Genomic DNA, 12,249 nt, shown 5'->3' with positions numbered 1-12,249 from the left:
CAGCAGGTGGCTGTACAAAATCTGATGGCAGGTGTCAAGCGTGAGGCCCAGCAATTCGGATTTGGAAAAGCGAAAGCCTGACTGAATATTTTCCTGAATTTTATACTAATTGAACTTGAAAAATAAATTTATTTTTTTAAATAAACGATTTCACCGATTTACACGTGTTTTCCCTTGACCAAATTTTGACCGTATCACCCTTTAATCGCTGATGCATTTTGAGACAGACAGAGGATACAGATGTCCGTCTGCCTGTTTGTTGAAAATAAAAAAAAAACAGATAACTCGAAAAACCTCTTATTGGAAAACCTTTTTACTTATGGGGCTACCTTCATTGATATCAATATGGTCCAAGTTGTTGGTGTACTCGATGAAAATTTTACCGTTTCCGAATTTTTTTGTCTATAGATCGATAGCCATCATTTTAAATTTTGCCCAAAAATAATCATACTACCTCTCGCATTTTTGTTGAAAGTAATGTCACTCACTGAAGTAAAAGTAGTATCATTTAGCCTGTTTAGATAAGAGAATGATGCTGGTTAACCATACTCATCAACACTACAATCATCAGTAGTGGCAAAGGCAATGGCAGCAGTCACACCACAGGATAAAATGAAAACTTGGTTAAAGAGTCCGCCGACCATATTCAAGGAACAAAACCAAAGAATTATTAAACCATTTAAATTTATAATTTCAAAATACAATTTTATTCAACAATTTTAAAATTCTAAATTCAATTGGAAATAAAAATGCATTTAAATATGCAACAAATCCTTGGCTTTAGGTTTTCGTACAAACTCTTTCAACAAACATGTTAGCTCATCATTTCCTTCATCCTCAAAATTCTCTGGTTCCCAAAATGGTTTTAGCTGATATTGCCAACGACGTAAATGGAATAAATTACCAGTTTTCTCACTTTGCTTCATTAAATCCAAAAACAATGGAAACAGACCGGCTGTAGTAACCTGAGCTGTTAGGTAAATGCATTTCTGTCGGTTTATTCGATCGCCTAACTTTTCATATAAAAGTTGTGCATTTGAAAATGCATTTTTGGCATAGATACGTTCTTGGGCTCCCTCCTGTAGATATAATTTTCCCATATTCATGTAGGCTAACGCTTCATCTGACTTTGATTGTAGCTTCTGGGATAGCTGTAAGGCATGTTGCAAATTGTCCATGGCATTATCCCTTAAACCAAGTCTGAAATAAAACAGGCATTTTATTACTAGTAAGAAAAAGATTTATTTTAAATTGATCTATATATGTAGGGTGTATATACGGCCGAAAATTCTGCCAGGTCAAATCTTATGTATCCACCCACTAAAGGTTGTCATTTACAAGCGAATTACTTGGTTTAAGGTAGTAGTTGCCAATGTCAAGATATCTAAAAGCGTTTTTAACATTGTCTTCTGTGAATATGGAATCTTTGTTAGTCAGTCTATATAGAATTGTGGATCGATATGGACCAATTCATATATGGTAGTTAAAAGCCATATACTGACTTTGTACACCAAATTATTACCCAATGGGATCCTTTTTTCGACGATGAAAAATGTTTTTTCATAAACATCAAAACATTTTAGGTTGTGACCATGTTCTTTTAACTAGAAGAAAAACATTTTGAATGAATACCATAACATTTTAAATCGTGACCATTGTCTTTTCATTCAAACAATATAATAACATTTTAGATGAGGACAATTATATGTTTCTTAGAACCATGTTCACAGAGCCAACATGGTTGCATCTAAAAATGTTACATGGTCGCAGCAAAAATAGCTCCTATCATATTATTTTTCTCTGCAAATATGATTGTGACAATCATGTTTCTTCTCTGCGTATGGAGTAAAGGTAAATTTGAATCATTTTTGCGAGTTTTTGACTAAACAGTGACGATTTGAAACTTTGGCTTCGTGGTTATATGAATCTAAATCGGGCGAAATATATATATGAGAGTTATATCAAAACCTGAACCGATTTTGACCAAATTTGGCATGTGTATGTTTGTCTAACTCTCTGTGCAACACTTTAAGTAAATCGGAGTGAAAGTATGACCTCTGAGGCTATATAAGTGCGTATCGGACGAAAAATATATATGTCAGCTGCATTTAAATCTGGCCTTTTTCAACTAACTTTGACATGTATAGTAAAAATATTATTTCCATTTCCTGTGCGCAATTTTAAGTAAATCGGAAGGACATTTTGATATACAGTGGTCATATGACTGTAAATATATATGGAAGCTATATCTAAATCTGAACCGATTTCAACCAAATTCGGTGTGCATATTTATAATGTTAATTCTACTCCCTGGGTATCGGCTATATGGATGCTAGGTATAAATATGGATCGATATAAACCAATTTTTGCATGGTTGTTAGGGGACATATACTAACATCATGAAGAGGATTGCTCTTCCAGGAGGCAAATCCGTGAATCGGTTCATATGGTTTAAATTTTTGCATGATAGTTAGGTTATGTAATAACATGACGTACCAAATTTCAACAGGATCGGATGAAATTTGCTCTTCTAAGAGCGGCCGCATATAATAACAATCAAATTCTACATTTGGCAATGTAGTTGAGTTTAAGCTTTTGAAAATCTAATCCGACTTTTTGTATGAAAAACAAGTAAGGAAAGTCTAAAGTCGGGCGGGGCCGACTATATTATACCCTGCACCACTTTGTAGATCAAAATTTTCGATACCATATCACATCCGTCAAATGTGTTGGGTGCTATATATAAAGGTTTGTCCCAAATACATACATTTAAATATCACTCGATCTGGACAGAATTTGATAGACTTTTACAAAGTCTATAGACTCAAAATTTAAGTTGGCTAATGCACTAGGGTGGAACACAATTTTAGTAAAAAAATAAGGGAAACATTTAAATCTGAAGCAATTTTAAGGAAACTTCGCAAAAGTTTATTTATGATTTATCGATCGATATATATGTAATTGAAGTTTAGGAAAATTAGAGTCATTTTTACAACTTTTCGACCATCGCCACTGCTTATTTAACAAGGAAACGTTTGGTATTTTGACCATTTTTGTCGAAATCAGAAAAACATATATATGGGAGCTATATCTAAAACTGAACCGATTTCAATCAAATTTGGCACACATGACTATATTACTAATTGTACTACTAGTGCAAAATTTCAACCAAATTGGGCCAAAACTCTGGCTTCTGGGGCCATATAAGTGCATATCGGGCGAAAAATATATATGGAAGCTATATCTAAATCTGAACCGATTTCAATCAAATTTGGCACACATGACAATACTACCAATTGTACTCCTTGTGCAAAATTTCAAGCTAATCGGGATAAAACTCTGGCTTCTGGGTCCATATAAGTGCATATCGGGCGAAAGATATATATGGGAGCTATATGTAAATCTGACCCGATTTCAATCAAATTTTGCACACTTGACTATACTACTAATTGTACTTCTAGTGCAAAATTTCAACCAAATTCGGCCAAAAATCTGGCATCTGGGGCCATATAAGTCCATATCGGGCGAAAGATATATATGGGAGCTATATCTAAATCTGAACCGATTTCAATCAAATTTTGTTCTCTTGACTATACGACTAAGTGTTATGTTTGTACAAAATTTCAAGCAAATCGGTATAAAACTCTGGCTGCTGGGTCAATATTAGTACATATCGGGCGAAAGATATATATGGCAGCTACATCTAAATCTGAACCGATTTCTTCCAAAATCAATAGGGTTCTATTCTGACCCAAATTAGAAACACGTGCCAAATTTGAAGACGATCGGACTTAAATTGCGACCTAGACTTTGATCACAAAAATGTGTTCACAGACAGACGGACGGATGGACGGACGGACGGACGGACAGATGGACATGGTTATATCGACTCAGGGACCCACCCTGAGCAATATTGCCAAAGACACCATGTGTCTATCTCGTCTCCTTCTGGGTGTTACAAACATATGCACTAACTAATAATACCCTGTTCCACAGTGTGGCGCAGGGTATAAAAATATTAGAAACATTTAAATCTGAAGCAATTTTAAGGAAACTTCGCAAAAGTTTATTTATGATTTATCGCTCTATATATATGTATTAGAAGTTTAGGAAAATTAGAGTCATTTTTTACAACTTTTCGACTAAGCAGTGGCAATGTAGGTATTTTGACCATTTTACCTATATTACTAATTGTACTCCTAGTGCAAAATTTCAACCAAATTGGGCCAAAACTCTGGCTTCTGGGGCCATATAAGCCCATATCGGGCGAAAAATATATATGGAAGCTATATCTACATCTGAACCGATTTCAATCAAATTTGGCACACATGACTATACTACCAATTGTACTCCTTGTGCAAAATTTCAAGCTAATCGGGATAAAACTCTGGCTTCTGGGTCCATATAAGTGCATATCGGGCGAAAGATATATATGGGAGCTATATCTAAATCTGAACCGATTTCTTCCAAAATCAATAGGGTTCTATTCTGACCCAAGTTAGGAACATGTGCTAAATTTGAAGGCGATTGGACTTAAATTGCGACCTAGACTTTGATCACAAAAATGTGTTCACAGACAGACGGACGGACGGACGGTCGGACAGACGGACATGGTTATATCGACTCAGGGACCCACTCTGAGCATTATTGCCAAAGACATCATGTGTCTATCTCGTCTCCTTCTGGATGTTACAAACATATGTACTAACTTATAATACCTTGTTCCACAGTGTGGCGCAGGGTATAAATATCGTCAATTAAACTTAATAATGTTCAAATTGAAAAAAGCACCAAAAGCACTAAATGAAAATGCCAGAAAGCACCAAGTTGGTGAGTTTTATGTCCTCCCCGAGTTGGTTGAGTTTTATGTCCTCCCCGAGGGAGCCACCGTGGTGCAATGGTTAGCATGCCCGCCTTGCCTCGACCGAACATCAAATAGTTTTTCAGCGATGGATTATCTCCTCTCAGTAATGCTGGTGACATTTGTGGGTGTTTCAAAGTCGTTTCGCAGCATTGTAAAACGCCGTTCGGACTCGGCTATAAAAAAGGAGGTCCCTTGCCATTGAACTTAACATAGAATCGAGCAGCACTCAGTGATAAGAGAGAAGTTAACTACTGTGGTATCACAATGGACTGAGTAGCCTAAGTGAGCCTGAAATATCAGGCTGCCATAATACCTAACTTAACCTATGTTCTCCCCCATCGTGGTCAGTATTTTGTACGGAAAATTGATACCGGATTTCAAATCAAAAACAGCCATAAAAGAAGAAGTTTAGGAATTTGTGGTTAACAAAATACGCATCAAGAAATCGTCTTTAGTTTACATCCCGAAAATTTCCTTCACCTTTCAATACAAAGTCCATATATATTTCTTCGTTTTTTTAGAATTTTTTTCGAGTTTTGTATGTATTTAATTTCAATTGAAAATTTTTCATTTTTGTAAACTACATTTTCAGTATCGGTATATACAGAAGTAAGTATTAAGTAATAACCAGTTTAAAAACTATTACGAATGTTTTTCCTTTAAATTTATTTCTAGTTGGCTCTTTCAATTGTAACTCTCTCCAAACTCCCCCCACCTCCAAATTAATTTTTTTTCCATTCACTTACTTGGTATAGCATATTCCCTTATTCAGATATAAACGCAATGCCAATTTGTCATAGTGCTTGTGATCGATCTTTTTCATATCCGCATCGATATTGGCCAATATGCTAAAAGCCATATTGTAGTCCGCTGCTCCCTCAATATAAAACTCAACCATGTGCAACTGAGCATTGACAAATTGATGCAAATTTCCAACGTTTCGCCCAACTGCAGAACATTTTTCAAATGATAATAAGCCGTGCTAGACAAAAATTCAATTACCCAGACGCCCCACCAGTTGTGATTGCAACAGCCAACCGAGCGCAACTTACCTTTAGTTAGAACGCATACGGCTTTACGGCATAATGCAACGGCCTGCAAATAATCATTGGTGGCAATAGTTTTGGCAAAATTCAAAAGAGCATCCACATAATGGTCAGCCACCATGTTGTGCAAGTACCTCAATGAATTGCCGATAGCATCAGGATTCATGGTGTCAATAAGCCATTTATTGGTTTCAGCCAAATGCATTGCCAGTTCATAGTATGCCATGGATTGAGATAAGGATTCATCTGTGAAAATTTAGAGGAAGAGGGAAACACAAATGGATTGTAACTAAAAATACGATTTAAGGCTATCTAAAATTTCAAACATACTAGCGGAGCTTAAGAAGTTAGCATATCTCAAATAAATTTGTGCCATAGGCTTATCGACATTTCTCATATCCTTGCCCAATTTCGAACAGATTTTAATCACAATTTCATAGACATCCTTTCTTAACCAATTGAATTTTTGTGAATATTGTGGCTTATCCAGAAGTGCCAAAATTTGATAGAGCCTATTGAATGTTACCACCATGCCTTCACATTGTTTCAAGACAGCTGATCTCTCTGCCATTTTGCAATTGTCATAGAGAGACATAAGTAATTCAGGATAGTCTTGAACTCGATCGCGTATTACATGTTTGACATAATAGTCATTTTCCTTGCTGACCAATAATTCAAAATATTTTGCCGTTATCAAACATCCATCTTCCAAAAGTTCTTGTACTAGAGTTTTATACAAATCTCCCACATGTCTTCGGGCCTCTCTATAAGTGAATTTAAATGCGCGAGCTTTTAACTCCTTTTTATCGAAGGTTATTTTTATGCGACCCGTTTTATTTTCAGACATGTTTAGGAATATTGAAAACTATAGTTTTGAAAAATTATTGACATTTAACTATAATAAACAATTTTCGTCATACTTCACATAATATTTTTTTTTTTTTTTGTGAGTGAAGTTAAATTCCTCCATTGGGTGATATTTGACTAAATGTACCCGACACTATAATTCTTTCCTTCCAACGAAATTTTAGACCAGCACACATCAAACCATCAAAATGGATTCCCTAAATTACCTAGCACCACGGCAGTTTTGCATGTAATCTCAGCATATATAAATAAAGGATTCAATCAGTCCAAGCTCTCTCATAGAACGGTCCTCATATCGCTCGATCTATCGGAGGCATTTGATATGGTCAAACATGCCAGACTATCGAGGACATCGAAAATACGTCCCTACCGGCAGGAAGCAAACGTTGCTTCTAAATTATCGGTCAAAACTCCATAAACTGAAACATACAGTTCCGAGAGGGTAGAGGTGATATCTCTGGCACTGTTGAACCTCAACCTTTTTTATTCCAGCCCCTCCTGACTGCGTTGATATTGTACCATATGCGGACGATTGTTAATCATAGAATCCGGGCTTACTGTTGATGATATCTGAGATCGATTAAACATTTGTTGTTGATCTTACGATTTATTTAACTGCTACAATTTTGGTTATATCTGCCACCAAATCCTCAGCGTGGACGACGTACGTCCATTTACGCAAGCAGTTGGATGTCAGAGTCGATGGCGAGATAACTCCTACTACAAAATTAAGGCAAGATTGACCTTTTTTTAAGTCGTCTGCCCATGCTACTGCAATTTGTAATAAGCGGTAGAGACTAGGTCTTCAAGTCGCTTACCGGCAACATTTATGGTGTCGGCAAAGAAACCTGTTAACTACCTATAAGTCAGTTATAAACTATGCAGGCCAGTGTGGCCAGAATGCTACCTTTAGAACTGCGACAGGATGTCTCCGCAGTATACCCCTGGATCACCTTTATGTGGAGACCAATATTCAAGATCCTAGAGACCACCACCATTACGGACAGACAACCGCCATGTACGAAATGTAAGGATTGATCTAAATTATATAGAGCGCGAGATCCAGCGCTGCAAAAGAGAGCCTCTAGATCGGGCAGCATAACAGCAGGTCTGAATAGGGTTCATTAGGATACTGTAGGTGAAGCTGTGAGAAGCAGTACAATGTTAATCTTGTTCTCGGGATCTGACCACCAGTGTTGCCAGAAGTAGGGGAAATTCCCTACATGTAGGTTTTTTCCTAATATTTTGCGAAGTAGGAACACTTACTTTTTTACTCAACACAATTTTCAATCATTTTTACATTTTGGGGGTCTTTAGCAGGAAATTAGAAGCCGGCAAAGCTTGATTTTTAACAATGTGGTGTAACAACGGTTACCACTCGTGCCAAAAATAATCTACCAAAATTTGAAGAAAATAATACCACAAATCTATCTAACAAATATTTCTACACAAAATTTTGTCAAAATTTTATTTCTATAGAAAATTTTCTCAAAATTTTATTTCTATAGAAAATTTAGTGAACATTTCATTTCTATAGAAAATTTTATTCCTGTAAAAAATGTGTCAGAAAGTTATTTCTATAGAAAAATTTTTAAAAATTTTATTTCTATAGAAAATTTCTCAAATTTTTATTTCTATAGAAAATTTTGTCAAAGTCTTATTTCTATAGAAAACGTTGTCAAAATTTTATATCTATAGAAAATTTTGTCAAAATTGTATTTCTATAGAAAATTTTGTCAAAATATTATTTCTATATAAAATTTTCTCAAAATTTTATTTCTATAGAAAATTTTTAATCATTTTTACATTTTGGCCCCACGAGAATTATGGGTGATTGCAGCAGTTCGCGAGATATATCTTTAGCGTCGCCCCATCTGATAAATGACGTATCCTGGCATCAGATCACCTCCCCATAATTCTTACCATTAACCGACCCTCCGATTTCAAAACCTCTGAACGTCGGACGTTTATTAACCAAAAGAAAGCTTCAGAGAATACACAGATCGCCGCTTCAGTGAACTCCTCTCCCCCTCCCACGTTCATGTTGCCCAGAGGGCATTCGGGGACATAATCAACGCAGCAGCCGCTCGCTTCATTCCAGCTGGTCAAATTGCCCAAGTGAGGCCCTACTTCCCAGTCGAAGCGTCGGGACTCGCAGACAAGCGTGATGAACGCCGTCGTGCAAACTCTGCTGATCCTAGAATCAGGGAACTGAATCTAGAGATTAGTAAGATAGTCGACGAGCACAAGCGGAACACTTGGCTAAAGCACCTGAAGCAATGTACTAGAGATGAACCCCGCTACTAGGAATGATGGTATTTCAGTCACCTTATGCGACATGACAGTGATTGATCCGAAGAGGGGCGCCACATTAATCAACCAACTGTTTGTCGAGCTCCCTGAGAGTGATAGAGCGAAAAGGAGAGCCATTCGTCACATCCGTGGTATCCGAGCCGATGACACACCAAAATTAATCATTGTCGAAGTTACCGATGTCATCAACAGCGCGAAACCATCCAAAGCGCTGGGTCCTGACGTAATCTCTATGCTAATGCTGAAGCATCTGGGAATACTGGGAGTTGAGTGCTTGACCAGACTCCTCAATTCACTCCAATCGCTCATTATACCCGATGTCTGGAAAATGGGTAAGGTGGTTCCGCTACTGAAACAAGGCAAAGACTCGAGCAAGGGTGAATCGTGCAGACCGATTTCCCTTCTCGCGCCAGTAGCCAAGACAATTGAGGCACTACTCCTCCCCAGCCTTGTGGAGAATGCTAATCATCAACATGGATTCCGCAAAGTACACAGTACGACAACGGGTTTGCATGCCATTTCAGCATTTATAAATAGAGGACTCAATCAGCCCAGGCCGTGTCACAGGATGGTACTCGTGGCGCTTGACCTATCGAAGGCATTCGATACGGTCAACCATGCCAGACTTTTCGAGCACATAGAGAACACGTCCCTACCGGCTGGCACCAAGCGTTGACGCTAGTCGTATGTGGAATTTAGGGATAGAAAATCAAGACCCCGTAGAGTGAACCAGGGAGTTCGCCAGGGTGGGGTGGTATCGCCGGAACTGTTTAACCTCTGCCTATTCCACACCCTCCAGACGGCGTCGAGATTGTATCATACGCAGACGATTGTACAATCTTGGCATCTGGGACCAATGTTGATGACATCTGCGATCGTTTAAACGTCTATATCGCTAATCTTACCAGTTATTTCACTGCGAGAAACTAGAGGATATCCCCAACCAAATCCTCAGCCACACTATTCATTACATGGACGGCAGAATACGCAGGCAGTTAAATATTAGTGTCGATGGCGAAATAATTCCGACCACAAATTACCCCAAGATTCTTGGGGTCACGTTCGACAGCCTTTTCAGCTCGTCCCATGCCACTGCAATTTGTAATAAGCTCCGTGGTAGACACAAGGTCCTCAAGTCACTTGCCGGCATTACTTGGGGTGCGGATAAAGAAACCTTGTTAACTACCTATAATACAGCTCCAGTGTGGACATCGCAGACTAGTGACACGCAATGGAATAACATACAGACCTGCCAGAACGCTGCCCTTAGAACTGCGGCTGGGTGTCTCCGCAGCATACCCCTGTATCACCTTTATGTGGAGACAAAGATCATCCCTGTGCGAAGACACTATTATATATTTTTGTCAAAGTAGTATCTCCTGGGTTGTTATCGCAGTAACCATACAAACCACCATCTCCTGGATACACAACCACCACCCAGGAACGTAAGGGTTGAGATACATCATCTAGAGCGCGAGATCCAGCGCTACAAAAGAGAGCCTCTAGATCAAACAGCGTACCAGGCACGTTTGAACAGGATTCATGAGGATATTGTAGCTGAAGCGGTGAGAAGCTACAAGGTTAATCCTGTTCTCGGCAGACTAGGGTAGTTTTAGCCCAATTAATATCAAGCAAGTGCAGCCGCTTCGGTGATTGATTGCAGCGTAGCTGACGTATGTCCAATTTCCAACCAAGGGCCACACGACACGCGTCATCTTTCCTCTTGCCCATCTAAACCAACCCGGCTTACCGCCAGATCACTCTGGACACACCCCACCTTAGTCGCAGAGTTTCTCGATCTGGCCACAAGCTGAAGTAGCAAAGCGTATAACATAAAATGGATGAAATCACAATAAACTGTTACAACAACAACAACAATGTCAGATGAACGCTGATACGAACGATTGAATGCGTGGGCAGAATTACCGAAGAATCTTTTACGAAAGTGCATACAGTCCATTTAAACTTCTTCCAAAGGAATGATATATTCCTCTTTTGGAAGATTTGCGATTTGGACACAAGTACATGCGACAGAGGAATCGTATTCGAATGTCAGATGAACGTTCACCGCGAACAACGGTTTTGCTTGTGGCGAATTGAGGAAGATTCTTCAGTGAGAGAAAATGTTTGCACAGTAGGGGAGCCTGCATTCTGTGCAATAAATAATAATGTTTAACTACAACCAATTAATTTTTTGCAATAAAAACAAGTTAAATTTAGCGTTAGTTAAACTACGAATTTTTTTCTAAGTACTTACTAATAAACGTCGTGAAGTTTCATATCTAGGAAGTATTCAAATGTGCTCCATGGCGGCATGTAACAGGTTGGCTGATAAGTCACCGGTCTGACACATAGATGGCGTCGCTAGTATTAAATGCATATTATTTTTATATAGTACCAACCTTCAAATGATTCGTGTCAAAATTTGACATCTGTAAGTTAATTAGTTTGTGAGATAGAGCGTCTTATGTGAAGCAACTTTGTTATTGTGAAAATAAATGGAAAAAAAGGAATTTCGTGTTTTGATAAAATACTGTTTTCTGAAGGGAAAAAAAAAATACGGCGGAAGCAAAAACTGGGCTTGATAATGAGTTTCCGGACTCTGCCCCAGGGAAATCAACAATAATTGATTGGTATGCAAAATTCAAACGTGGTGAAATGAGCACGGAGGGCGGTGAACGCAGTGGACGCCCGAAAGAGGTGGTTACCGACGAAAACATGAAAAAAAATCCACAAAATGATTTTGAATGGCCGTAAAATCAAGTTGATCGAGATAGCAGATGCCTTAAAGATATAAAAAGAACGTGTTGGTCATATCATTCATCAATATTTGGATATGCGGAAGCTCTGTGCAAAATGGGTGCCGCGCGAGCTCACATTTGACCAACTGTTAACTCGTAATACACCCGAGTTTTTCCGTCAATATGTGGCAATGGATGAAACATGGCTCCATCACTACACTCCTGAGTCCAATAGACAGTCGGCTGAGTTGACAGCGACCGGTGATCCGTCTCCGAAGCGTGGAAAGACTCAAAAGACTGATGGCAAAATAATGGCCTCTGTTTTTTGGGATGCGCATGGAATAATTTTTATCGATTATCTTGAGAAGGGAAAAACCATCAACAGTGACTATTATATCGAGTTATTGGAGCGTTTGAA

The 12,249-nt window shown here is 38.4% G+C and overlaps 1 protein-coding gene across 1 annotated transcript; it reads right to left on the bottom strand.

Annotated features, from left to right (window-relative positions):
• Window positions 1–667: 667 nt before the first annotated feature.
• On the bottom strand, window positions 668–6,815 carry LOC142229261 (uncharacterized). The gene is made up of 4 exons (XM_075299794.1): window positions 6,241–6,815; window positions 5,917–6,156; window positions 5,611–5,812; window positions 668–1,200 (listed from the first exon to the last, which is right to left on the bottom strand). Exons 1-4 carry the CDS (start codon window positions 6,755–6,757, stop codon window positions 756–758), a joined length of 1,404 nt encoding a protein of 467 aa, XP_075155909.1. The 5' UTR covers window positions 6,758–6,815; the 3' UTR covers window positions 668–755.
• Window positions 6,816–12,249: the final 5,434 nt, after the last annotated feature.

The sequence above is a fragment of the Haematobia irritans genome, chromosome 3, assembly GCF_050003625.1.
Source record: "Haematobia irritans isolate KBUSLIRL chromosome 3, ASM5000362v1, whole genome shotgun sequence".
In the NCBI taxonomy this organism is placed as follows: Eukaryota; Metazoa; Arthropoda; class Insecta; order Diptera; family Muscidae; genus Haematobia; species Haematobia irritans.
This window is presented reverse-complemented; position numbering and strand designations above follow the sequence as displayed.